The following is a 26643-nucleotide window of genomic DNA, read 5'->3' on the forward strand; positions in this document are numbered from 1 at the left end:
CTGTCCCGTTTTTAAAGGGACAGTCCCGTCAAATAGAACCTAGTCCCAGCTAATTTAGCCTGCCGGGACTTGTCCCGGCTATTGGGGAAGGAAGGTGCGGCTTCTGGGTCTCGGCAGGGACCTGAGCCTGCGGTGTGTGCTTGGGATGCAAAGCTCCTTTCTGTCCCCTCCCTCCCTCCAGTCTCGTGCTGTGCGGGGTTCTTGTTATCTCTGACTCAGCCTCCCCCTCCAATCAGCAGCGCGGTGTGCTGTGAGACCTGGGAGGCGGAGCTCACTGTAGCTCCTGTCGGCTGGCCAGAGGAAGGGAGGAGGTGAGTAAGCTGAACTTTTCTGGGAGAAGTTTCCTAGGGTGGATAGTAGTACACACTTTCAAGGAGATTTTTTCTTAGGAGAAGGTTTAAAGGAGATAGTGAGGGGGAGGGGGCTGAGGTCTGCAGCCCAAACACATTTTGACAGATCACTTCTAAGCATGAACACTCTGTGCAAACATCATCCAATCCAATTGCTCAGACTAGATAATGTGGGGTCATTTATAGCCATTCATGTAACCTGTGTGTGTATGTGGTGAGTTCACACCTCTGATTGTACAGACTCAGAACCTGTATACATGTACAATCAGAAGTGTGAACTCACCACATACACACACAGGTTACATGAATGGCTATAAATGACCCCACATTATCTAGTCTGAGCAATTGGATTGGATACAGAGTGCTATAAACTGGATTACATAGATCTGTACTTACATCTAGTACTGTTGTATGATTCATTGTTTTTAGTGGATGAGTTTTTTTTTTTTTATATATATACATCCAGGGCCGGACTTACCATTGGCCTTGACTGGGCTCAAGCCCAGGGGCCCCACCCAATAGGGGGCCCCCTTTAAAAAAAAAAAAAAAAAACATTTTTTTTTTTTAGGGGTCCGGAGGTCCCCAGGGGCCCGGAGGCCCCCAGGGCCCCGGACGGCAACCCCCCTTTTTTTTATTTATTTTTTGTAAAAAAATGTTTTTTTTATATATTTTTTATTTTTATATATATAATATAATATATATATATATATATATATATATATATATATATATATATATATATATATTTATTATTATTATTAAAGGGCCCAGGGGTCTCCAGGGCCCCCGGATGGCAACCCACCTTTTTTATTTTTTTATAAAAAAAAAATAAATTTTTTTATATATATATATATATATATATATATATATATATATATATATATTTTTTATTAAAGGGCTCAGAGGTCCCCAGGGCCCCATGTGGCAACCCCCCCTTTTTTTATTTTTTTTATAAATGTTTATTTTTTTATAAATGTTTATTTTTTTATAAATGTTTATTTTTTTATTTTTTATTAAAAGGCCCAGAGGTTCCCAGGGGCCCAGAGGTCCCCAGGGCCCCCGGGTTTGGCAAACTCCCTTTTTTTATGTATTTTTTTATAAATGTTTTTTTTTATTATTATTAAAGGGCCCAGAGGTTTATTTTTTCTTTTTATTAAAAGGCCCAGAGGTCCCCAGGGCCCCGGATGGCTACATATATTTATATATATTTGTTTTCTTCTTTATTTCTTCTTTTTTTTGTAAAGGCCCCCCAGCTTCTCAATTTGCGGCAGCCCCCACGCTTCTCAATTTCAGGCGGCAGCACCCCCACCCCCCCCCTAGGTTCTCTGCTTCAGGGGGCCCATGCCTTAAGCTGTGCAAGGGGCCCTAAAATTCCTGATGGCGGCCCTGCGCATACCTCCCAACACGCACGGATTCTGTGGGACTTTCCCGCACAGACAGCTTCTTCCCGCAGTCCCGCAAAAGGGTTAATTTTCCCGCACTGCAAGAGGAGGAGGCAGCAGGGAAGCAGGAGGAACCGGAGTGGTGTGTGGAGGACTGTGGCTGCTGAAGGGAAGAAAGCCGACAGCCGGGCTAATGACAGTCTGTGGCCCCGGCTGTTGGCACAGGTGAGAGGCACTCCCCCCCTCAACAACTGCAAAATCCCCCCCCCCGCTCAACAACTTTAATGCGCTCCCCCCCCCGCTCAACAACTTCAATTCGCCCCCCCCCCGCTCAACAACTTCGATCCCCCCCAATTCTCGGCTCCAGGGGGCCCCTTCAACACTCAAGCCCAGGGGCCCCCACCACCCTAAGTCCTGCCCTGTATACATCGCTATCTGACCACTTCTCAGTCCCCCTCTCCTGTACATACTCCCCCCAGCTTGCATCACCCCCAGATCACATCATGCAGACATCACTCCGAGCTTCCTACCCCCCCCCTGCTGAGGGACATCATTCCATGGTCACTTACCTTCCCTTATCTTCCCAACATCACTTCCTGATTACCCCATTGACACCACAAGAAATCCCTCCCCATTATGCCACCGCCATACCCTCCAAACTCCTCTCCTGTACTAACTGTGCCCATCATACCCTCTGCACTCCTCCTCCTCTCCTGTACATACTGCCCCAGCATACCCTCTGCACTCCTCCTCCTCTCCTGTACATACTGCCCCAGCATACCTTCTGCACTCCTCCTCCTCTCCTGTACATACTGCCCCAGCATACCCTCTGCACTCCTCCTCGTCTCCTGTACATACTGCCCCAGCATACCCTCTGCACTCCTCCTCTCCTGTACATACTGCCCCCATCATACCCTCTGCACTCCTCCTCCTCTCCTGTACATACTGCCCCCATCATACCCTCTGCACTCCTCCTCCTCTCCTGTACATACTGCCCCAGCATACCCTCTGCACTCCTCCTCCTCTCCTGTACATACTGCCCCATCATACCCTCTGCACTCCTCCTCTCCTGTACATACTGCCCCCATCATACCCTCTGCACTCCTCCTCCTCCTCTCCTGTAAATACTGCCCCCATCATACCCTCTGCACTCCTCCTCCTCTCCTGTACACACTGCCCCATCATACCCTCTGCACTCCTCCTCCTCTCCTGTAAATACTGCCCCAGCATACCCTCTGCACTCCTCCTCCTCTCCTGTACACACTGCCCCATCATACCCTCTGCACTCCTCCTCCTCTCCTGTACACACTGCCCCATAATACCCTCTGCACTCCTCCTCTCCTGTACACACTGTATATATTTTTATTATTATTATTAAAGGGCCCAGGGGTCTCCAGGGCCCCCGGATGGCAACCCACCTTTTTTATTTTTTTATAAAAAAAAATTAATTTTTTTTATATATATATATATATATATATATATATATATATATATTTTTTTTTTATTAAAGGGCTCAGAGGTCCCCAGGGCCCCATGTGGCAACCCCCCCTTTTTTTATTTTTTTTATAAATGTTTATTTTTTTATAAATGTTTATTTTTTTATTTTTGTTTATTTTTTTATTTTTTATTAAAAGGCCCAGAGGTTCCCAGGGGCCCAGAGGTCCCCAGGGCCCCCGGGTTTGGCAAACTCCCTTTTTTTATGTATTTTTTTATAAATGTTTTTTTTTTTTATTATTAAAGGGCCCAGAGGTTTATTTTTTCTTTTTATTAAAAGGCCCAGAGGTCCCCAGGGCCCCGGATGGCTACATATATTTATATATATTTGTTTTCTTCTTTATTTCTTCTTTTTTTTGTAAAGGCCCCCCCGCTTCTCAATTTGCGGCAGCCCCCACGCTTCTCAATTTCAGGCGGCAGCACCCCCACCCCCCCCCTAGGTTCTCTGCTTCAGGGGGCCCATGCCTTAAGCTGTGCAAGGGGCCCTAAAATTCCTGATGGCGGCCCTGCGCATACCTCCCAACACGCACGGATTCTGTGGGACTTTCCCGCACAGACAGCTTCTTCCCGCAGTCCCGCAAAAGGGTTAATTTTCCCGCACTGCAAGAGGAGGAGGCAGCACGGAAGCAGGAGGAACCGGAGTGGTGTGTGGAGGACTGTGGCTGCTGAAGGGAAGAAAGCCGACAGCCGGGCTAATGACAGTCTGTGGCCCCGGCTGTTGGCACAGGTGAGAGGCACTCCCCCCCTCAACAACTGCAAAATCCCCCCCCCGCTCAACAACTTTAATGCGCTCCCCCCCCGCTCAACAACTTCAATTCGCCCCCCCCCCCGCTCAACAACTTCGATCCCCCCCAATTCTCGGCTCCAGGGGGCCCCTTCAACACTCAAGCCCAGGGGCCCCCACCACCCTAAGTCCTGCCCTGTATACATCGCTATCTGACCACTTCTCAGTCCCCCTCTCCTGTACATACTCCCCCCAGCTTGCATCACCCCCAGATCACATCATACAGACATCACTCCGAGCTTCCTACCCCCCCCCCTGCTGAGGGACATCATTCCATGGTCACTTACCTTCCCTTATCTTCCCAACATCACTTCCTGATTACCCCATTGACACCACAAGAAATCCCTCCCCATTATGCCACCGCCATACCCTCCAAACTCCTCTCCTGTACTAACTGTGCCCATCATACCCTCTGCACTCCTCCTCCTCTCCTGTACATACTGCCCCAGCATACCCTCTGCACTCCTCCTCCTCTCCTGTACATACTGCCCCAGCATACCTTCTGCACTCCTCCTCCTCTCCTGTACATACTGCCCCAGCATACCCTCTGCACTCCTCCTCGTCTCCTGTACATACTGCCCCAGCATACCCTCTGCACTCCTCCTCTCCTGTACATACTGCCCCCATCATACCCTCTGCACTCCTCCTCCTCTCCTGTACATACTGCCCCCATCATACCCTCTGCACTCCTCCTCCTCTCCTGTACATACTGCCCCAGCATACCCTCTGCACTCCTCCTCCTCTCCTGTACATACTGCCCCATCATACCCTCTGCACTCCTCCTCTCCTGTACATACTGCCCCCATCATACCCTCTGCACTCCTCCTCCTCTCCTGTAAATACTGCCCCCATCATACCCTCTGCACTCCTCCTCCTCTCCTGTACACACTGCCCCATCATACCCTCTGCACTCCTCCTCCTCTCCTGTAAATACTGCCCCAGCATACCCTCTGCACTCCTCCTCCTCTCCTGTACACACTGCCCCATCATACCCTCTGCACTCCTCCTCCTCTCCTGTACACACTGCCCCATAATACCCTCTGCACTCCTCCTCTCCTGTACACACTGCCCCCATCATACCCTCTGCACTCCTCCTCCTCTCCTGTACATACTGCCCCAGCATACCCTCTGCACTCCTCCTCTCCTGTACATACTGCCCCCATCATACCCTCTGCACTCCTCCTCCTCTCCTGTACATACTGCCCCCATCATACCCTCTGCACTCCTCCTCCTCTCCTGTACATACTGCCCCATCATACCCTCTGCACTCCTCCTCCTCTCCTGTACATACTGCCCCCATCATACCCTCTGCACTCCTCCTCCTCTCCTGTAAATACTGCCCCCATCATACCCTCTGCACTCCTCCTCCTCTCCTGTACATACTGCCCCCAGCATACCCTCTGCACTCCTCCTCTCCTGTACATACTGCCCCCATCATACCCTCTGCACTCCTCCTCCTCTCCTGTACATACTGCCCCCATCATACCCTCTGCACTCCTCCTCCTCTCCTGTACATACTGCCCCATCATACCCTCTGCACTCCTCCTCCTCCTCTCCTGTACATACTGCCCCCAGCATACCCTCTGCACTCCTCCTCTCCTGTACATACTGCCCCCATCATACCCTCTGCACTCCTCCTCCTCTCCTGTACATACTGCCCCAGCATAACCTCTGCACTCCTCTCCTGTACATACTGCCCCCATCATACCCTCTGCACTCCTCCTCTCCTGTACATACTGCCCCAGCATACCCTCTGCACTCCTCCTCTCCTGTACATACTGCCCCCATCATACCCTCTGCACTCCTCCTCTCCTGTACATACTGCCCCCATCATACCCTCTGCACTCCTCCTCCTCTCCTGTACATACTGCCCCAGCATACCCTCTGCACTCCTCCTCCTCTCCTGTACATACTGCCCCAGCATACCCTCTACACTCCTCCTCCTCTCCTGTACATACTGCCCCAGCATACCCTCTGCACTCCTCCTCCTCTCCTGTACATACTGCCCCAGCATACCCTCTGCACTCCTCCTCCTCTCCTGTACATACTGCCCCAGCATACCCTCTGCACTCCTCCTCTCCTGTACATACTGCCCCAGCATACCCTCTGCACTCCTCCTCCTGTACATACTGCCCCATCATACCCTCTGCACTCCTCCTCTCCTGTACACACTGCCCCCATCATACCCGCTGCACTCCTCCTCTCCTGTACATGCTGCCCCCATCATACCCTTTGCACTCCTCCTCTCCTGTACATACTGCCCCCATCATACCCTCTGCACTCCTCCTCTCCTGTACATACTGCCCCCATCATACCCTCTGCACTCCTCCTCTCCTGTACATACTGCCCCCATCATACCCTCTGCACTCCTCCTCTCCTGTACATACTGCGGAGTGGGTGGAGCTTCGGGGAAGTGAGTGTGGTAATTAATTAATAGCTGTGCTGCAAAGTGTCCCTGGAATTTTTTTTCAAATGTTGGCAACTATGGTAAGGGTGAGCTAGAATTAGATTCACACATTTGTGGATAACAGTTTCCAAATCTGCAGTGAATATGTAATGTTAAGTATTCAGCGGTATAATGTTTTGTTGTTTATTGACTTCTATTTTAGACTAAAGATGGCTTAATAGTCACAAGCAGTATTTCTTTCCATGTAAAAAACAGACAGGAAGTAGCCTTGGCCTAGCGCTCCCTTCTATTTCAATTTTTTTTAAATATACTCACTTCTGATAAGTTACTGAATCCTTTAGATACCATGTAACCTGAACTCTGGTAATTAGACAAAATGTACTGTATATACCCGAATATAAGCCGAGGCACCTCATTTTACCACAGAAAACTGGGAAAACTTATTGACTTGAGTATAAGCCTAGGGTGTTCATCTGCATGCCTCACTGTGCCTCACTGTGTCCATGCCTCACTGTGCCCATGCCTCATACACACGACTGAGTTTCTCTGCAAAAACCAGCAAGAAGCTTGCTGGGTTTTTTTTTTTTGCCGAGGAAACCGGTCGTGTGTACACTTTTCGATAAGAAAACCGTAGAGGATCTCGTCGGGCCAAAAAGAAAGCATGTCTTCTTTTTCCTCGACGGGAATGGGAAAATTTGGCTCGCCGAGATCCTCGGCGGCTTCACAAGGAACTCAACGAGCAAAACGATGTGTTTCACCCGTCGAGTTCCTCGGACGTGTGTACGAGGCTTTACTGTGTCCATGCCTCACTGTGTCCATGTTCATGCCTCACTGTGTCCATGCCTCACTGTGTCCATGCCTTACTGTGTCCATGCCTCACTGTGTCCATGTTCATGCCTCACTGTGTCCATTCCTTACTGTGTCCATGTCTATGCCTCACTGTGTCCATGCCTCACTGTGTCCAGGCCTCACTGTGCCCAGGCCTCACTGTGCCCAGGCCTCACTGTGCCCAGGCCTCACTGTGTCCATGCCTCACTGTGTCCATGCCTCACTGTGTCCATGCCTTACTGTGTCCATGCCTCACTGTGTCCATGTTCATGCCTCACTGTGTCCATGCCTTACTGTGTCCATGTCTATGCCTCACTGTGTCTATGCCTCACTGTGTCCATGCCTCACTGTGTCCATGCCTCACTGTGTCCAGGCCTCACTGTGCCCAGGCCTCACTGTGCCCAGGCCTCACTGTGCCCAGGCCTCACTGTGTCCATGACTAGACTGACGTTTAACATGGGAGTTTATGGAAGGGGTGCCCGTCTTGGAAAAATCGGAGCTCCCCGGCCGTAGGTCCCCAGACAACAAACTTTGCACACTTGTAGAGGAAGAGTGGGGCTACATGTGGGGACCTACGGCCAGCCGGTATCGGGTCCCCAAAGTCTGGGAGATCAGGCGCAAAAAGGTGACTCGAGTATAAGCCGAGGGGGGCATTTTCAGCACAAAAAAAGTGCTGAAAAACTCGGCTTATACTCGAGTATATACGGTACTCATGGAGTGGGGTCCCCACACTGCAAAGGGTAAGTGCTTGTTTAGTCTAGAGATACAGTGATAAGGTTGAAGTATCCCCATTCACACTGGGAAAGGAAAAAAAGTCCTGCAAGCAGCATCTTTGGGGTGGTAGGGGAGCGGTGTATACACTGCTCCTCCAACGCCCCTGCCCATTGGAATGAATGGGCAGCAATGCCGAAGAGCCAGCAAAGCGATTCGGCAGCGCCGCAATAGGGGCACTTTTAACCCTCACTAGCGGCCGAAAAGCGGTGCTATAAAAGCGGTAAAGTGCCGCTAAAACTAGTGGCGCTTTACCGCTACCGCCCACACCGCCCCAATGTGAAAGGGCTCTAAAGTAAATCTTTAGTGGAGAGGGATTAGAACACCTGTCAGGTTTTTATTGCTGTCTGTGCCCCTGGTAGGGAGATTCACCCTCAGAATATTTGCATAAACACTTCCTCACCAGTTCCATTTTTCCACTCCCAATCAACTCTGGCTCATCGTCTCTGGACCGTGACCTCTCCGAGGCTTGCCGTGTACTGTCCTGCATTATGGGTGGGGATCTGGAGAGGGGCAGCTGTCCAGAGCATATATTGGACTCCATTGTCTCAAAGCTGGATGGATGAAAAGATTACAGATAATTAGGATATAAACACAGCACGTCTGATATTACCTCGGCAGCCTTGCACATCCTGCACAGAAAGCCAGTTGGCCTCTCATTTGCAAAACAAATTTGACTGCAACTGTACACCACAATGTATTGCTGATCTACTTACTCTGTCCCTGGGGTGCAAGACTCTGAAAACTTGGCAGGAGAGTTTTCTGGGCTGTCCTGTGATGCTTCAAACATGAGGTACAGAGACTGAGGCTGAGGCACCTCCCGGAGCTGTGGAGACATTATAATGGCAGCGTCAGAATGAGTCAAACTCTATAATATTTAGGCTGCTGTTATACACAACACACACCCTGAGTAATGACTTTACTTACTTATGGCTTCATTTTAATAACACACTTTGATGCATTGTTATAGAGGAGAGCTCTGCAATAAATACCTTGTATATAATGTGTGCAGGCAGATTTACAGCATGGATGGATGGATTTGTACTTCCCATTTTTATGGACATTGTGTGTTCAAAGCAGGGCTGTGGAGTCGGAGTCGGAGTCGAGGAGTCGGAGTCGGGGGAAATTTTGGGTACCTGGAGTCGGAGTCGGAGTCGGCAAACAATGCACCGACTCCGACTCCGACTCCTACTAAATTTAGATTGGAATAAAAAAAAAAAAAAGCAAGTTTAAATGTCCCAATTCACAAAAAGTTATAATTAATGACTTCTCTACTGTAAGAATAAAGACCAATGCATGCAGTGCCTCACGTAACCGCAAAACGAACACGTTAAGTGACCGTGAAGAAGCATGCTTTTCATGTGCTTCACTATATGGCACGCAACGCACAATTAGGAGCTGCAATACTTATACTTTCCATAGTGTTGTGTTCTGCTTTTACAGGGAACGCAGCGTCCATGTGTAACCTAGCCTCTTACTGATAAGGGATTAAATAAATATGTTTTTTGCAGGACTAGAGAGTGAGACACTTGTATAAGTGAAGGGAATGGAGGGCCAATAGTTAAAGACTGAAGCTGTAAACCAGCCCTCAAAATTTCCACTCGCCTACTAGCATTTGGCGAGTGGATTTAAGCTGGGGGCAAGTGATGACAGGGCTACATGACCAATCTCCCTCCAATCTGTGCCTACACTTAGAGTCCCGATGAGATTGGCGGCGGAAGAGGAAAGGCGCATGCTCGGGAAAAGTAGTCTGGCGAGCCGCGCACAGGCAGAGCAGTACACAGGTGCTCTCCTTACAATTCTCATTAAGCCATGGGACCTAACAGTATGACCTCTCTGAGCCTGCCCCCCTCCCCCGGGCCCCGACCAATGTAGCTGGAGAGCAGAAAGTAGTGAGGTGGAGGATTGCCAAAATTACCACTCCGGTGCAGCGCTCACTGAAAGTTGCCCTGACATGAGAGTGGCAGCCTTCCAGTTTGTGCAGTTTTCTTCTCCTTGTGCTCTATGTAAGTGTCCACCAGTTTAGCCTGAGCACTGTGAGCAGACTGATCTCAATGTGTGCTGTGCGGTGTCAGTGTTGTGGTAGAGACTTTTCAAAACCATATTTATAAGATTTATATGAAGATGTATATGTCATTCTTTTATAAGGCTTTTCTTATTAATGAGACTGAGATGTCGTTGGTCGACTGTCCTGTTTTTCTTAGTCAACAGAGTGACTCGTTGTTAGAGTTCAACGAACAAAAGGACTATAAACCTATATTAGCATAGGGAGGTTATCTCAAAGGGATGGGGATCTGATAAGAAGTGTCCTCTCATTGAAGTACAAGAATTTCCTGTCATCTCCTGTTTGAGGACCAAATTTAAGACTGTGTTAATCAGATAATAATACCAGGTGTGGGTGTGTATATTATAAGAGATTCCTTTCATCCTTTGTCTAATTACAGGCCACAATGGGACATGATACTGGGTGGGTCGGGGGTCCTTAATTGCCATCCTGAAAAGGACAACCAATCATAGTAGAGGGCTTTTTTTCTTAATTCTTAGAGGGTATAAAAAACAGTGCTAGCTTGACTGAGAAACAGACTGGATCATGAGCTGATTGGGAAAATTTGGTGAAGTACTCTGCAAATATATTTTCTCTTTTTCTCTCTCTCTCTCTCTCTCTCTCCCTCTCTCTCTCTATCTCTCTGTCTCTCTGTCTCTCTGTCTCTCTGTCTCTCTGTCTCTCTCTCTCTCTCTCTCTGTCTCTCTGTCTCTCTGTCTCTCTGTCTCTCTCTCCCTTAACTTATTCTCTGTAACTTTTCTTCTCCTATGAATTGTCTTGAGATACTGATCTAGCCATCTTATTGTTTGTATAATTGTGTGATGTTATAGTTGTAAATATTAGAGTAATACAAGTTTCTTCTATGTATCAATAAATGTAATACTTTTCCCTTTTCCGCAGCGATATTCTTTGCTTTAATTTTTATATAGACAAAAAGGTTTTCATAGTTTACTTTAATTAGTTACGTGCGATATTAATATTTTTATGAATCACTGATTATTAATTATGTACGTGCGTTATTAATTTTTCTATGACAAGTTGGTGCCCCGTGTAGTGAGGAGGGTTTAAAGTTTGGATAGATATGATTTATTGTATGGTAGACAGAACTGGTTTAGGTCTATTTTGTTTTAACCTGTCTGAATACCTAACAAACTTACTCTTCAGAACTTAACCTTTTCTTTTTGTCTATGCGAATGTGTTGATGAGACTGATTTTGAATAATGTAGATATATATAGAATGAAATTGTAGCAGGGATTTCTGTTTGGAATCTTGGAGACAGTGGCCCAGGTTCAGAAAGGACTTAAAACGGCGCAACGCCAGGTGCGCAGCCGTGGGTCCTAATCCGAGCCGTCGTATCTATGCGCCTGATTCTTAGAATCGCTCACGCATAGATATCCATAAGATCCGACAGGCGCAGGTCTCTTACACTGTCGGATCGTAACTGCATATTATTATTTTTTTTTTTTCCTGACCACTAGGTGGCGCTTCCGTCGAATTCCGCGTTGAGTATGAAAATTAGCTAGATACGCGAATTCCCGAAAGTACGCCCGGCCGACGCAGTAAAATTACGTTAGGCTTTTCCCGGCGTATAGTTGCCCCTGGTATATGAAGCATAAGTATGGCTGTCGTTCCCGCGTCGAAATTTGAAAAAGTTACGTAGGTTGCGTAAGTCATCCGTGAATGGGGCTGGACGTCATCTACGCTCACGTCAAAATCAATGACGTCCTTGCAGCATACTTTGGAGCAATGTACACTGGGAAATTCCACGGACGGCGCATGCGCCGTTCAGCAAAAACGCCTATCACGTCGAGTCACAGTAGATTTAAAAAAAAAAAAAAAAAAAAAAAAAAAAAAAACACGCCCCTGATCCAAATTTGAATTAGGCGGGCTTGCGCCGGCTGATCTGCGCTACGCCGCCGCAACTTACAGAGCTGGTACTTTGAGAATACAGCGCTTGCCCGTCTGGGTTGCAGAGGCGTAGCGTAGAGCGGATACGTTACACCCGCACAAATTTACCCCGCTGACTGTGAATCTGGGCCTGTGTGCGTCTATGCAGTTGACCCTTTGAATGAGATTAGGCCAATCTTTGTGAGTGAAACACACCTATGCTTTGGTAAATAAACAGTGGGGCGATGGCGCCGCTATAATGATTAATATTCAATAAGGTGTGGGTGTAGTGGTTATTAAACCTCTCTATTATGTACAGGGGCCTTGAATGTTGTTTTTTTCTCAGAGGCTGGGGTTTATTTGTTTTGCACGGTGGACATCTCTGGCATCCGTGGAGTCCTTCAGGTTCTGGACAGGTGTTCGCTTCCCTGGGGGGATCGAGTGCATTGTGGACGGGGTGTGTTAGTGGTGTTGGTGCTCTGCGGTGGGTGAGTCTGGGTCGTGATGGCAATACCGCTACTAAAGTTCTGTGCTCTCTGAAAATGGGCCAATACTTTTTGAAGATATTTTCCAATTGTTGGTATTGGTTGCTGTATACTGTGATAAAGGCCAGATCCATAGTAGGTGCTTAATGAAGCTTTTTCTTGTTGAGCAAAGCTTCCCTATCCATCTCACAAATGTTAATTTTCAGGTGTTGTCAGCACCTATGCTTTTGGGCTGCGTTTCCACTGGTGCAACTCCAATGTGGCCTGATTCAAAGTGCGATTTGGAAATGCAGCTTTAGTGCGACTGTGGTGTGGCTTTGAATGCGTTTTTTTTTTATCCAGAAGTCGCATCAAAATGGTGCAGGTACCTTTATCGGTCGCTGCAGCATTGAGCCACATAGATTGGAATGGGTGCTATTGAAATCAATGGGCTGCGAGTTGTAATGCGACTTTGGGTCCAAAGTCGCATGGCAAATCACATCAGTGGAAACGGAGACTAAAATCACACTGAATTATCTGGATGTATGTGAATCTATTCCTCTGTTTAATCAAATAACTGGGGATGGTAAGCGGTGTAATAAGATCTGTAAACACTGACTATATTGTAACCGCTAAAAATCATTATTAGGTAAGCGTCAGTTAAATTAGTGCAATTAGGTGCCTCTTGCACTGCAAGCAATCATAACGATCTAATAAGTAAGCATTTCTTTTAGAATGTTGCAGAAAAGTTCACGGGAGGACAACTAATTTAGTTGGGAAAATCCCCGGGCTAATTTTTTGAAGGACTATAGTCAGTCATTGTTCTGACAAGTAGTGAAAAAAGATCAGCAGAGGGGCAGTACCGGTCCACTCAATCAGGGGTCAAAGCGTAGCTAACTTTGGGAAAAAGCGACCTTTAAGGGTTTGCGGGATCAGCTCAAGGTCCTTCGTCCGCAAAAAGGATGGGAAATCAAATCGCTTCAAAACGGATGTCGAACCGGGGGGAGCCTTACCACGTGACTCCGAAGGAAGAAATGATAGATGAATATGGACCTTGGGTTGTGAAATATACAAAAGATTGGGATCAGTGGACAGGAAAGCAATATTCGAAAAAGGGTACTTTCAAGCCAAGCGCTTGGGAAGCCCTGTGGTGCAGTCACCACGGGAAGATGATACGAACAAATGAAAAAAAGATGCTTGGAGGGCAGGGATGGTAGGATATCAGAACTGATGAGGTGAGTATTTTTAATAGGGAATCCACATCCCCAGAGAAGTGATGATGAACAGAGTTTATGGGTAGGTAGGATATAGAACATGTAAGGTCTTGAGGTCATATTTGACCTAGATAAATGGATTGTGAGGGTATGTGTGATGGCATGAGGATTTGTTTTGTGTTGGTTAAGGTTTAAAACTTGGGAATGGTGTTCTATAGTTCAGAGCAACCACCCCCCCTCTCTTTCCCTGACACAAGTCTAACTGAGAGTGTGTGACGTGTGTTCTCAGCTGCTGACTCAGCGCTGACAGCCCGAATGACCCCCCCTTCTATTTTGTGAGGGTGTGTGAAACAGCTGTATTGTCATGCAAATTGAGTGAGCCGAGTGAATGGTAAAGCGAAAGTAAGATGCCTTATGTGTATGTATATATATATATATATATATATATATATATGTGTGTGTATTTTTTTTGTATTAACGGTAATCTTTGTTTCCATAGAAGTTTTTTTTTTAAGTTTTCCAATGTACTCAGAATAGGTAAGTAGGATTGTTTTAGAAGACAAAAGGGAAACTTATAAAAAATGTGTTTGTTTTAAAACTGCTCATTTTTAACCATGGTGAATACATTTTTAGGGGGGAATTATTGGTATACCATAGAACAAAAATCCATATGGCATTAATATGTATTATAGTAATACATATTAATGAAACGTTGAGCTCAACAATTTTTGGTATTTTAAAAGAAAGTGCACGGTTTATGTAATATAATGTAATGTATATTTGTGTTTTATATGATAATGTCTTGTTACAGATATATAACCATTGTTTTTTGTTTCCAGGTTAAGAAAAAAATTGAATGTTTATTACTAAACTTTTATTTTGTGTTTTATCCCTCAGAATCGATAACTGTGTTTTTCAGGATTTCAGAATAAGAGGAAATCTTTAGGTTGGTTAGTCGGTCGGGTTTCACAAGGTTTAGGTTTTCATGACCATTATCTAGTTGGAACGTCTAGTGGTCAGTCCATTTGGCTATGTTTTTGGACCACCTAGTGGGGGTTACATGTGCTGATCCACTGAATAGCAGAACCAACTAACTGAGGTCCGTGTATTAGTTTTTTATGAAAAATTGAGTAAGACTGCAAGGGATAATTGGCACTCTAACACATATATTAAGCTAAGTAGCGTTCAGGGGTACCACACTTAGTGGTAAAAGGGTTTTGGGGTATTCTCCAGAGGTTGAAATGGATCGACCATAGATCCGTAGCATATCTGTTTTCTTATTACCGAAGATCAGCCATGCTGACACGTGTAGTTCCATAGATCTAATAGGTAAAATCCTGATGTTACTTTGGCCAGACTTGTGTTTTTAGGACTTCTTAAACTCCCCCCTGCTGTTAAGCCTGGCTGTACAAGGTTGCATTGCCTCAGTGCTACAAGGAATTTTTTTTCTTAGTCTATTGGTCAGTTGTGTCTGGTAACACCCGTTCCCTTGAGCTGGATACACTATATGTAATCCTTGTTTTCCAATTTCTTTTAGAGTTACCGGCAGACATGTAGTACGAAGGCCTGCCTGGTGGCATACGAGTTGAAAGTGCATAGGTATGGCCTCGTATTGTATAGTTTTTGGGTTGAGTCTGGAGAAAAGGTGTGCAGGAAGATTGTATGGTTTGATATCAGCTCTTGGCTGTTCCAGAGGCCCTCACTTCCGATATATATGTGGGCATGCAGTATTCTCCTCAGTTAATATCCATAGGTGTCCTTCCTGTCCTAGATTACTTGTGTACCTTAACTGGTGGTCGGTGACTTGCATGCCAAGAATATCAGTGCCCCAGGGTGGCACTAGACTCCTGTCTTTCATGGGAGTCCTGTCTGAATGGTGAAGGCAGTGTGTTTTGTTAGGGGTGAAGGATCACATAGTTTAATTACTGAATTGATAGAGGAGGAAGAAAGTGTGCAGCCTCTATGAGGGATTGGGTGTACCTGGTGGCAGGTGGTTTTCAATCCGGGTATCCAGACTATTTCCCATACTAAAGAGAGGCTCAATGGCGACTGTCTTGGGAGTGGGAGATGGGTCATTGGGTACCGTAATCACTATAGAGCTGGAGATAATCAGGAACACATTGGGAGGCCCTGGGCTACATATCAGGGAAGGGTTAGGAAAATCCAACTCGTTCTATTCTCATCCATAAGGGCATGGACGGAACTTTGGGCATATATCACAGTTAGGTTAGGTACTATCCTATCAGACTCTACTGGGTTACACCCTGGAGTCCATCCTGTTCCGAGGGTTGTGAGTCCAGACAGGAATTGAAAGAAATGTTGGAATGGGTGACTAGTATGACATAAAGGTATGTGGTGCAGGTACCCAGGAGACTGACACCTATGCATAATAAGGTGTCTGTTGGCCAAACTAGAGGGTGCCAGGTGATACCTCAATGGGGTGAAAACTTCCTCGTAGAGGCAGTGTCTCATGCTTATCAGTCCTATAAAGAAGCTTTCAGTTACTGGACATGGGAGAGGTACACCTAGTTAATGTCTCACCTGAGAGGTTGAATCCCTGCACAAGTAATGCCAGTAACTACCTACAGGAACATGCCCTGTCAAATAAAGGGAATACACGCGGGCTAACAGGGTACAGAGTGGTTGATAAGACTATTACCCTGTATGTGCTGAGTATGCACTGAATCAAGTGATGGTTAAGTGACCAGTGGCTTTCTCCCAGAGATGTGCGGACACAGCATAAGGTTCACGCAGGATGCTTATTTCTGAGGAGTAACCCAACAGAGGAGGGGTGTATTCAGCACTATATAGGGGGAATAGGAGCTGAGATGGGTGTTAGTAATAGAGAGGACAGCGGTCTCCTGAGGAACAGACCCGCCGCCATGGCTTCAGACAATAAGCACGGCTTTGTTGCTCTGAGAGATTGGTGACAATTGTGACAACATGCAACAAAGTTGCATAAATACCCAGTTTAATATGGCTCACCATTTTATGGACCATGTTAAGAGGTTGGAAGAGAGTGTGATAGGGTATAGGACAAAAACATGTCATTGGCTCTGGCGTACATGCAGGGGCAGGCGAAGTTAGTGACCAGTATCAGGCTGAGTGTACAAATCTCTGTATGATGGGCGGTAGCCTGAGGAGTTAGCATCACCACTCAGTAAGACTTTGACACAACTCGCCGCTTACACAATCCAAAATGATAGTCAAACGCCGGGATGGGCTGTACTGGTTTGGATTGTGAGAAATAAGGTGCTGTATGATCCCATATACGGAAGTGCAGACTCGGTCTGTAGATAGGTTGGAATCAATGAGCTTACTGACTGGGGATTCTATCTTGGTGCATTCGGGGCTAAGTGACCCACATGTGATCAGAGGGTACAGAAGCTAAGAGCAGGTTGATATTTCCCCCTGTCAGAAGTGGGACCACGATGTCTTGTGCATTCCAGGTCAATACACGGTGGTGAAGGAGGAATGTTGGTAAGGTATTTCACTGTGGGTTCTGGATGGGGAGATCATTACGGGGGAGGAAACACCTAGGTATAATTTAGGACATAGGCGAGTTTTGTTTCTTTGTCCTAGAGGATACCGATGGGGTGTTAGTCATGGAACTAGGGTGTTCCTTGGACCTACCAGGTGGTAGTGGGGCATGGTCACTGAAATCAAGTCACAGGGAGGGAGTTTTTGTGGGTTTTGTCATTGTTTCAATGGTATATGTGCTGTTGTACTCAATACCGAATGCTGGGGTATGGGTGCTGGTCTAGTGATGCACTGTTGTTAGAATTAGGTTGAATTATACTCAGCAGGGTACACCACCTTGGGGAGTCTATTGTACCTATTCTCTTGTCCTTGGGATGGATATAGACGGAACCCCGGGTTACACCCCGAGTTGCCCTGAAGAAAGGTTTTATAGCAAACCTGACATCCCCTTTACACTTACTGAAACTTCCGTTGGGATTCGGGGAGGAATTAAAAGATAGGTAGTTAAACTTTGGGCAACAGGATTTAAATGGTGCCAACAGTTTGTGCAAGGCGTGAATAAAAAGGCCCGGCTCAAGGGATTTATAAGCTAAGGGGAGGGGGTGGAACAAATATAATAACTGCTGGGAATTATCGGACATGGAGCTGGCTGAGAGAACATTTTAGGTGGAGGTGGGGTAGGCTTCCTGGATAAAACATTTTTTTTGGACACCTAGGTGTGGAAAGAGTAGCGCCTGGCTGGACATATGGGGGGAAAAGCCACTAACTCAGAAACAAATTTCGGAAGAAGCCAGTTCCAATCCAGACCAGTACAAATGTACCGTTTTTTTTATACTCCTAGGTTAAATTTTTATCATGTTCGTGTAATAATTTTTAGTAATTTTTATTTCTATTTTTTATTTTTATTTTTGTACTCATTTTTTATCCATTACAATTTTTTACTTTTAATTTTTATACATTTTTTTTTTTTTTTTTTTTTTTAATTTTTGTAAAAGTTTTTTCTTCTTCATTTTTTTCTTTCTCGGTTTTATATAAATTTTTAGTAATTTTGAATACATTTTTTTCTCATTTCTCATTTTTATCAGTTTTTTTGTTGTCCGTTTTAATTTTTATATTTTTTCTCTCATTTTTCTCCCTGAAGGGTTATGGTTATAATTTTTTTACTTTTAATTTTTTAAAGTTTTTCATTATTATTTTTCTTTAGTTATTTTTTTTCCTCTTATTTCATTCAGGTGAGAAAGGTTCCAAAAGTTTTGAACTTTTTCCACCTGAAGGGGGGAGTAGTGCATAGACCTGGAAGAGGAAAATAGTAAATAATGCATCGTTTTTAATTGCCCTCTTGTTGGAGAACTATATATTATTTTTTATTACGTTTTTTGAATACCGATTCAATGCTCTTTAACAATCGAAAGTGGAATCTAAACTGGAGAGCTTGGTTGGAGCAGCATTAAATCTGTAGTTTTTATTTTTTGTTTTTTTTCTATTCTCCATATTCTTTTTCATTACTCACCTCTCTTCCTTTCCTCCTTTAATTTTATGCTCTCTAAGTTTTTATTTTTTGGCTTCCATCATACATCTTCTCAGGATAATGTAACTAGAACTTCAGTCATATTTTGTTTTTAAGGCACGTGAGCATTCCTGCCCGCCAGTGCCATATTGTATCCCTGGACATCCAGGTTTTCATGTCTTAAAGTAATTCTATCTACGGCTTTATAGTTATAAAGGCCACCCCACGGCTCCTGTCTGACATTCCTCCAATAACTGTACACTGACATTCTCCTTTCTCCTTTTGTATTCATACATGACTGTCTGGAGGCCCACCCAACCACCACCTGAAGAAACAACGACAACCAAGTCATTTTTTTTAAGACAAACGTGCCATGAATAAGACACTCCGAAACCCTTCTTCATCATGCTGAAAAAGGGCTGTCTCGCGGTCCGATCCAATGGGGACAATCAGAACACCATCTTTCCAAGATACAGGACTAAATATAAGGATCCCGCCATCAATGTTGGAATTCCACTCCTCCAATGCAGAGGGGCGATGAAACATTGCAGTACAGACACTCAGGGTTCGGATCGGAAGTCTCAAAGGTACCAGGACTGTCTCTAGTCTACCTTGATGAGTTACGGCGAGTTCAAGAAAGGAAAAGGCCGCAGTGGTGGTGGGGGAAAGGTCGGGGCGTCTGGGCCGTCGTGGGTGGGTACCGGATCATTGAAGGAGGACATAAGTTCAAGAATGAACTTCAGGGGGAACTGTGGTAGAGACTTTTCAAAACCATATTTATAAGATTTATATGAAGATGTATATGTCATTCTTTTATAAGGCTTTTCTTATTAATGAGACTGAGATGTCGTTGGTCGACTGTCCTGTTTTTCTTAGTCAACAGAGTGACTCGTTGTTAGAGTTCAACGAACAAAAGGACTATAAACCTATATTAGCATAGGGAGGTTATCTCAAAGGGATGGGGATCTGATAAGAAGTGTCCTCTCATTGAAGTACAAGAATTTCCTGTCATCTCCTGTTTGAGGACCAAATTTAAGACTGTGTTAATCAGATAATAATACCAGGTGTGGGTGTGTATATTATAAGAGATTCCTTTCATCCTTTGTCTAATTACAGGCCACAATGGGACATGATACTGGGTGGGTCGGGGGTCCTTAATTGCCATCCTGAAAAGGACAACCAATCATAGTAGAGGGCTTTTTTTCTTAATTCTTAGAGGGTATAAAAAACAGTGCTAGCTTGACTGAGAAACAGACTGGATCATGAGCTGATTGGGAAAATTTGGTGAAGTACTCTGCAAATATATTTTCTCTTTTTCTCTCTCTCTCTCTCTCTCTCTCTCCCTCTCTCTCTCTATCTCTCTGTCTCTCTGTCTCTCTGTCTCTCTGTCTCTCTGTCTCTCTCTCTCTCTCTCTCTGTCTCTCTGTCTCTCTGTCTCTCTGTCTCTCTCTCCCTTAACTTATTCTCTGTAACTTTTCTTCTCCTATGAATTGTCTTGAGATACTGATCTAGCCATCTTATTGTTTGTATAATTGTGTGATGTTATAGTTGTAAATATTAGAGTAATACAAGTTTCTTCTATGTATCAATAAATGTAATACTTTTCCCTTTTCCGCAGCGATATTCTTTGCTTTAATTTTTATATAGACAAAAAGGTTTTCATAGTTTACTTTAATTAGTTACGTGCGATATTAATATTTTTATGAATCACTGATTATTAATTATGTACGTGCGTTATTAATTTTTCTATGACAGTGTGCGCTGTGCTATGGTGTCAATGGCTGTGCAGTTGTGTGGATCTCGGCGCTGGATTGTACTCCCTCCCGCTGTGCTGCAGCTCCTCTCCTCTCTGCCAGCCTGAATAAAAGGGGGAAGTGGGGACATGCAAGCGTGGAGCCGCACACACAGGCTCCTGATGATGAGATGAATGAGAGAGAGAGGATGGATGGGAGTTGCAGAGGAGACAGCATGAGAATGGGGAAGAGACCCAATTCTAGTGCCCTGTCCCTCTGGTCTGCCCCCAGTGCCCTGTCCCTCTGGTCTGCCCCCAGTGCCCTGTCCCTCTGGTCTGCCCCCAGTGCCCTGTCCCATTTTGTTAAAGTTGTTGTTGGTAATATTTAATTTTGTAACTTGATTCTGCATAAAACATTGTCATTCCATGAGATAATCTACGAGGGCGTGTTTACAGGTGCAATTAGGCGCAGGGCAGTGTATGAATTAGGTGGGGCAACTGGTGGCGAGTAACTCTTGAGGCCTGGCTAGTAGCTCAGGACTTGAAATTTTGAGCCCTGCTGTAAACCATTGGAAAAACTGCTGTCATTTAGCTAAGGCTATAAAAACTTGTAAACTCAGATTGTTAGCTTAAACTTTAAACATGACTATGGGATTCTCCTAGGAAAATCATGTTTTAGAATAAAAAACTTTGTTTTCATTGTGTTTGTCTTTTGCTTAAACTGTGCAATACAGTAGACTGTTGGCTTCCCAGCCAGTAGTCCTGTGGTAGGTTGCGTTTCTTTCCCTCAAGGAATGTATAAAATACATTTGCATATTAATACAGAGGAGTCGGAGTCGGAAGTACATAAAACTGAGGAGTCGGAGTCGGAGTCGGAGTCGGAACATTTATCTACCGACTCCACAGCCCTGGTTCAAAGGACACATTTTAGAAGCATAATCTACATTCTCCATGCTGCTATTTCAGAGAATAATGTCACTGATAGATTCCGTATTGAAAACAGCAACTTTCCCTACTAGAATTAGGACAATTTGCATATCTTTTTTATAAGTGCGTTTTTGATTTGCTTGAAATGTAATTAAACAAATACACTGTGACTAATACATAACAAGTACTTAAAGTGGATGTAAAGCCACTCTCATCCTTTCTAAACTACTGCCATAGTGCTGATCTATAAGGATATAAATGCCTCCTGCATGTATCCTTACCTGGCAAATGTCTCCCCTCCTGTCTGTTATAAGAACTGAAATACTGCAGATTCTCTGGGTGGGTCTGTTGTCTGGAGCTCTGTGGGTGGAGTCGTGATGTCAGGAACTGCCCGTCCACCTTTACACTCCCCTTGTCAACATGCATTTTTTCCTGTGTATTCCTTACACTAAATTCTGCCAACATCCAGTCAAAATCCAGAAAAGTAACCACATGACTTTAGAAAAGGAGTGGGGGTGGGAATTAACAAATAATTCCTGTCTCCAGGCTAGTGCATGAGATATGTAAATAACCTGTCACTCACAGCAAGGAGGAGGAACAGACAAAAGTTTTGTCCTGTTTGTCCGTTTATTTCACTGAAAAGAGGATTGCTCAGAGCTGGATTAACTCTTTGTGGCAAGACTGGGTACAGATGATAGGAAATCTTTTACTCTACATTGCGACAGCAAGGGAAAAAAATAATAATTTCGGGTTTACATCCACTTTAAGAAATCAAATAAAAAATTGGTCCCATTCCCTCTTGCTTTTCCAATGAAAAAATTAATAGGTATTAAAGCATATGTCAAGCCAAAACCTTTAAATCTAGTATGAAGCTAAGAACGCTAACGTTATTTATTTATTTATTTTTCACGGGAAAAGCAAGTTGGGGTGATGGGAGTAAATTCAATTTTATCCTTTGGTCTCCTTTAAAAGGTTTACAGGGCCCCGTAAAGGGGACAGAGCCTACATGTTTATTAATTCATCCTGATGCTGATATAGTGCATCGGCACATCCAATCCTGCTCTGGGAACACCAACTCCTTAAAGCGGTAGTAAAGTTCACTTGATTTTTATCTACAGGTAAGCCTATACAACAACAGTACAAGCAGATCAGTAATTGCCTTTATTTGAAACTCTCAAACTGTAATATCATACTTATCAATTATGCTTTTTTTTTTTTTTTACTAGAATATAAACAACTTTTGAAACCTAAAGAGGAGAAGCATAGCAAACTAGCTGTTTTTGACCAAGTATGGTCAGATTTGAGCAATGGTTTAAATTAAGGAGTGTTTAAAACACACATGTTTTCATTATAAGTTTTCAGAAGCTTGAAAATACTCCAAGTATTAAAAAAAAATGCAAATGCTAACAGGGATTATACAAACTTCACATGATGTGCTATGTAATAAATAAACAGGGCTTACCGGAGAGCACTTGCCGGTTTTCTCCATGTATTCAATGTTGAATGAGCTTCCATAATCTATATCTGTGAAGTAAATAGAGTAAAAATATTCATGTTAAGGCGTAGAAAATGTAATGGATATCTCACAAAATATAAAAATCATCCTGAGGCCCCGTACACACGACCGAGTTTCTCGGCAGAATTCAGCCAGAAACTCGATCGGAGCTGAATTCTGCCGAGAAACCCGGGCGGGTGTACACTTTTGGCCGAGGAAACCGACGAGGATCTCGGCGTGGAAATAGAGAACATGTTCTCTATTTCCTCGTTGTTCAATGGGAAATTTGGGCTCGCCGAGATCCTCGGCGGCTTCACAAGGAACTCGACGAGCAAAACGATGTGTTTTGCCCGTCGAGTTCCTCGGACGTGTGTACGAGGCCTGAGAGTTATCCAGTTGTCTTTTGGGGAATAGAAAATATATTTTGTATCTTGTTAGAAGAAATTAAACCTTGCTTTATGGTGTTCTATTGCCTTTCTCCAGATAAGCATTTTGGTTAAACTTGATGAACACGTGACCACACATATATATACCAATGGGAATGCCCATTTGATTTCAAACAGACAATATAGGCTTACACATGACTGATTGACTGATTTAGCCAAGGTACACACATAAGCGGTGCAGGAAACGCAATAATCCTTGTGTTTGCTATCCGCTATGGGTGTCAATAAAAAGTTACACCCCAAAAGGATCACAAACCCAGTGCGGTTTGCCCGCATCAGATCGCATGGTACAAAACAACCATGCATTATGGTGCCGGCTCCAAGAAAGGTGGCTGCACTTCTTTGGTGCGATTTGAGCCCATTCAAAATGGGTTCAAATCGCAAACCACTGAATCGCATTAATTGCACAGGAATGCGGTGTGGTTCCTGTGCAATTCAAATGCTGTTCATAATGTGAACCGGGGCTTAGTTCACAGTTGCTATGGTAAAGGGTTGTATTTTACATTTGTCTAGGTACTTATATATTAGATGAAAATTGGTAAAAGCTGCGCTGCAATGTGAGAAAATCAATATAACAATCAAATTATAATGTGTGCAATGCACACAAATCACTAGTGCAATCTAAAATAAACAAGTGAAAGGTGCAGAATCCATATGAATGGATGTATCACAGAGAAAATCAAGATGACAGAAAGTTCTCCGAATGTGTGAAAGGTATCCAGATAATATCCAGTGAATCTGTATAGCAGATGAAAGTATCCTCCACCGTTAAATCCTAGCTGCTTACCAAAACAATAAGTTAACCAAGCATGTAACCATAACAGCCAGATCCAGGATTCCAGGGTATATTTTCACCTTATCTCAGTTTGAAGCCTCGTACACACGGCCGAGGAACTCGACGTGCCAAACACATCGAGTTCCTCGGCCAGTTCAGCACTGAAGCCGCCGAGGAGCTCGGCGGGGCGAGAGCTCCCATAGAACAACGAGGAAATAGAGAACATGTTCTCTATTTCCTCGTCGAGCTCCTCGTCGGCTTCCTCGGCCGAAAGTGTACACACGGCCGGGTTTCTCGGCAGAATTCAGCCAGAAACTCGGTCGGAAGCTGAATTCTGCCGAGGAAACTGGTCGTGTGTACGAGGCCTCACATATCAGACCATTCCTTCTCCATAGTGTGACCCAAAAGAGAAAAAGCTGACATAGCGTGATACCGTAGTAAAAATTTTTTTTTTAATGATAAAAGTAATGCACTTACAGTTATGCAGTTAAAACAGTGCGTGTATTATAATAGCCGGCCGGCTCTACTGTCCGCTCGTCCTTCCGGGTAGACAGCGCGGTACGATTCGTGGTGACGTCAGGGAGGAGCGGCGTGCTGACGTCACCACGAATCGTACTGCGCTGTCTACCCGGAAGGACGAGCGGACAGTAGAGCCAGCCGGCTATTATAATACACGCACTGTTTTAACTGCATAACTGTAAGTGCATTACTTTTATCATTAAAAAAAAAAAAATTATTACGGTATCACGCTATGTCAGCCTTTTCTCTTTTGGGTCACACTATGGAGAAGGAATGGTCTGATATGTGAAACTGAGATAAGGTGAAAATATACCCTGGAATCCTGGATCTGGCTGTTATGGTTACATGCTTGGTTACATGCTTGATTAACTTATCGTTTTGGTAAGCAGCTAGGATTTAACGGTGGAGGATACTTTCATCTGCTATACAGATTCACTGGATATTATCTGGATACCTTTCACACATTCGGAGAACTTTCTGTCATCTTGATTTTCTCTGTGATACATCCATTCATATGGATTCTGCACCTTTCACTTGTTTATTTTAGATTGCACTAGTGATTTGTGTGCATTGCACACATTATAATTTGATTGTTATATTGATTTTCTCACATTGCAGCGCAGCTTCTACCAATTTTCATCTGTATTTTATGTTTATCTGACATATGAGCTGCAGCAGCCTTTTATTGTTTTTCATTTTTTTGGTTTTATATATTTTTTATTTTTAATTTTCACAGTTTTTTCATCCAATGTAAATGGTCTCACACTATTTATGATTGTTTAGACCTGCGCGGTATTTATTTTTACATATACTTATATATTAGACAAGGTACATACTTTACTAACAAGTAACGTGGAGACTAGCACATAAAACATCAGCTACCCTTTACTCAAGTAAGACAGGCTCTTTGGTGGTTTATAGGACTGGCAACAGAGAGAGGCCCCGTACAAACGGCCGAGGAACTCGACGTGCCAAACACATCGAGTTCCCTCGGCCAGTTCAGCCCTGAAGCCGCCGAGGAGCTTGGCGGGACGAGAGCTCCCATAGAACAACGAGGAAATAGAGAACATGTTCTCTATTTCCTCGTTGAGCTCCTCGTCGGCTTCCTCGGCGAAATTGTACACACGGCCGGGTTTCTCGGCAGAATTCAGCCAGAAACTCGGTCGGAAGCTGAATTCTGCCGAGGAAACTGGTCGTGTGTACGGGGCTTCACACTAATTTCCTGAAAGGCCATTGAGTGTCAGTAAAGAACCCAAAGCAACGTTGCCTTGTCCAAATATTTAACCCACTCAGTCCTTGAATGTGTATGCAGGGCCGGCGCTACCACTAGGCGGACTAGGCAGCCGCTTGGAGCGCACTGCCGCCTAGAGCGCCCAGCCACTGTAGACAGAGCTTGCAGTTACAATAATACTATGCACCAGGCAGCTGCTCTGACTCCTCTGAGCCTCTGGCATGTGTGAAGCAGAGCAGCGCCCCCACTCCCGATCTCCACTCTGACATCGTGTGTGTCCACTGTGCAGAACACCTCCCCTGCCGCTCTCCACCTCTGACATTTTCGCAGTGGATTCACCCAGCCGGCTCTTCGCTCTGCACTCTGAGCCTCTGACTCAGAACGGAGATCATTCTGACAGTGTACTGTGTCCAGCACCCCACCCAGCCCCCCCTCCCCTCTCTGCTCTCTGCTCTGACATGTGTGTGTGTCCAGCGTCTACTCTCCCCCCCAGGACGCTCTCCTGGACTGGCTGTGTCACACTGGAGTGGAGGAGAGTAAATCCTGGGACAATCTTGTAGCATGGCGTCTGGCAGTGGCTCTCCAGGCTTGGGGCCTGCTGGAGCCTAGAAGAGGCACGGACAGAGGCAGGTACAGGCATATACAGCAGAATTTAGGATTGGTATGAGCAAGGAACAGGCAGACAGCAGGCACTCATGTGGGATACAAGTTTTCTGAGAGCAAGACCATCACCTGATGTGTATTCAGTAAAAACTGTTGCCTTTCTTAGATAATCACAAGATTGTGTATATATTGTTATTGGAATGCAATTGGCAAATCTCTTGTGTGTATTATATGTATTTATATTCACTGATGACTGATCTGCCAAAGTGCCAAGTATGTACCAATGCCCCCCCCCCCCCCCC

The 26643-nt window shown here is 44.8% G+C and overlaps 1 protein-coding gene across 3 annotated transcripts in view; it reads right to left on the minus strand.

Annotated features, from left to right (window-relative positions):
• Positions 1–26643, minus strand: part of TACC2 (transforming acidic coiled-coil containing protein 2) — a 235628-nt gene that overhangs the window by 51230 nt on the left and 157755 nt on the right. For all 3 annotated transcript variants that reach the window (XM_040361948.1, XM_040361949.1, XM_040361946.1), the window contains exons 12-14: positions 22735–22796; positions 8733–8842; positions 8420–8570 (exon numbers count right to left, since the gene is read on the minus strand). In XM_040361948.1, coding sequence (XP_040217882.1) covers positions 8420–8570; positions 8733–8842; positions 22735–22796 — 323 coding nt within the window. The remainder of the gene's footprint in view (positions 1–8419; positions 8571–8732; positions 8843–22734; positions 22797–26643) is intronic.

Source organism: Rana temporaria, chromosome 8 (assembly GCF_905171775.1).
Source record: "Rana temporaria chromosome 8, aRanTem1.1, whole genome shotgun sequence".
In the NCBI taxonomy this organism is placed as follows: domain Eukaryota; kingdom Metazoa; phylum Chordata; class Amphibia; order Anura; family Ranidae; genus Rana; species Rana temporaria.